Consider the following 2,060-nt stretch of genomic DNA (forward strand, 5'->3'; position numbering starts at 1 on the left):
CCATTGAAGAAATTTTCCCTAATATCCACTCTAAGTTCCCCTGCCGCAACTTGAAGCCATTTCCTCTTGTTCTGGCACTAGTTACTTGGGAGAAAAGACCAACACCCACCTCACCACAACCCCCTTTTGGGTAATTGTAGAGAGCAATAAGGTCTCCCCTCAGCCTCCTCTTCTCCAGATTGAACAATCCCAGTTCCCTTAGCTGCTCCTGAGAGACTTGTGCTCTAAACCCTTCACCAGCTTCATTGCTCTTTGGACATGCTCCAGCACCTCAGTGTCTTTCTTGTAGTGAGGGGCCCAAATGATCAGTGCTGCCATTATTTCTCTCCCACAGACCCAAAAGCAAAAAATTTACTTTACCCACATTTACAGGGGAGGCACCATGTATTATTTAGAATTATTTTTGCATTTTTCCATGCTGTGATAAATACAAGGCTTGTAAGATGGTGCTGCCTATGGTGCACCACTCAAAGGCACTGCAGAGGACCTTGGACTAAGTTTGGCCTATAGTGGTCATTCACCATCAGCTCAGGCCAGCCCTCCTGCTGTGACAGTGGCACTGTCAGGACAATATTTGTGGCATTAAGAACATTAATAATTTCAGAGCAGTAATAGCGAAAGCTTCATAATTTTCTGTAGGTGTAGCTAGAGTGGGATGTAATTTGGTATCACAAACTGATGCCAAGGAATACTCACATTATTCATTGGCACAAAAGAATTGAAGCTGAACTGATTTTTATCTTCAGAGGATTATGACTGAAGAGGTTGACAGCCTCAACCTGTATTTTGCAGTTGTTTGACAGAAGTTAACAAGGAGCATGCAACATATACCATCAAGGAAAAGGGTTATTGATAGCTATCTCCTTATGCGAACTACTTTGATCATCTTTGAAAACTGAAGACCAAAACCATTTGAGACTGCCAACCTGCATGATCAACAACGGGTAGTAGTTGGTGGGCTGTACCAGACCAGGAAGTTTCCTGGTGACATCTCTCACCCGGACCCCAGGGAAGCAGCAGGCTTCCCTGTGGGTTGATTCTGGTTGGCATACTGGGACCTCTGTTCCCCTCAGAAGGGAACTGCCTATGACAATTACCCTCCTTTTTTTCCTTAAGGGAAGTAGTCATAATGCGTGGGGCTGACTGACACACCCTACGCAACCTCCTGGACGGACTTTCATCTATATCTTCACATGCCTGGCCCTCCAGTTCCAGAGCCCCATATCTGTTGCGTAAGGGCAGCTGGGAAGGTGTGTGAGGCTGAGAGGGGATTCGCCTGCCACCCTGAGCAGGGAACTGTTCCCATTCCCCCTCATATCTTAGGTCCCCTCCTTCTGCCTTGCAGCAAGAGGGCAGGGGATCCCCTGCTGCTTGTGGAGCCTCTACCAGCTGCCTCTGCCCCAGGGACGACCAGGCCGGCGGCCCCTGCTTCAGGGATGGCCGGGTGTGGCTCCACCAATCTCTCTCCCTCTCACACTCCCTGATGTTCCTCAGCCTCTCCACTGCCTCTTTCAGCTCTGGCCCCAGGCTGAGCAGGTCGCTCACCTGGTTGCACTGCACGCAGGTGGTGTCTCCGCTGCCTCTGGCATGAGTGACAGGCTCAGGCACCCCCTGCAGCCGGACACCTGGACAGCTGCATGCCTGAGTGAGGACTCGGTCCGGGTTACCACATTCCTTCCGGCAATGGCTTTCAGCTGAGTGGAGACCATAGCTGGACCTCTTCTGGGAGGGCGATAATCACTCATCGAGAAAGCCTCTAGAGCCAGGGCAGGGACTGCGCCCTGCCCGCACGCCTGCCCTGCATGCCCTGCCTGCGTGAAGTGCTGCGCAAACTGATGCGCCATGCCCTTCTGACACACCACGTCCTGTTTGCCCGCCCTGGTCGCCATGCTCCGGGCCTTTGGGAATTCAGACCTTTGGGAACAAAAACCTGAAGAATGCCTGGCGGACAGGAAGAAGATCATGAAAGCAAGCACATTTTCTTTGGGGATTTACTTCAATGTTGAAAATAATGAAAAATCAATAATAAAAATAAATAATAATAATAATAATAATAAAAT

At 49.8% G+C, this 2,060-nt stretch overlaps 1 protein-coding gene across 1 annotated transcript in view; it reads right to left on the bottom strand.

Annotated features, from left to right (window-relative positions):
• Nucleotides 1–1,889, bottom strand: part of LOC104618070 (molybdenum cofactor sulfurase-like) — a 32,436-nt gene extending 30,547 nt beyond the window's left edge. The window contains exon 1 of the mRNA XM_010283576.1: nt 1,546–1,889. Coding sequence (XP_010281878.1) covers nt 1,546–1,889 — 344 coding nt within the window. The remainder of the gene's footprint in view (nt 1–1,545) is intronic.
• Nucleotides 1,890–2,060: the final 171 nt, after the last annotated feature.

This window comes from Phaethon lepturus, unplaced genomic scaffold, assembly GCF_000687285.1.
Source record: "Phaethon lepturus isolate BGI_N335 unplaced genomic scaffold, ASM68728v1 scaffold1583, whole genome shotgun sequence".
NCBI lineage: Eukaryota > Metazoa > Chordata > Aves > Phaethontiformes > Phaethontidae > Phaethon > Phaethon lepturus.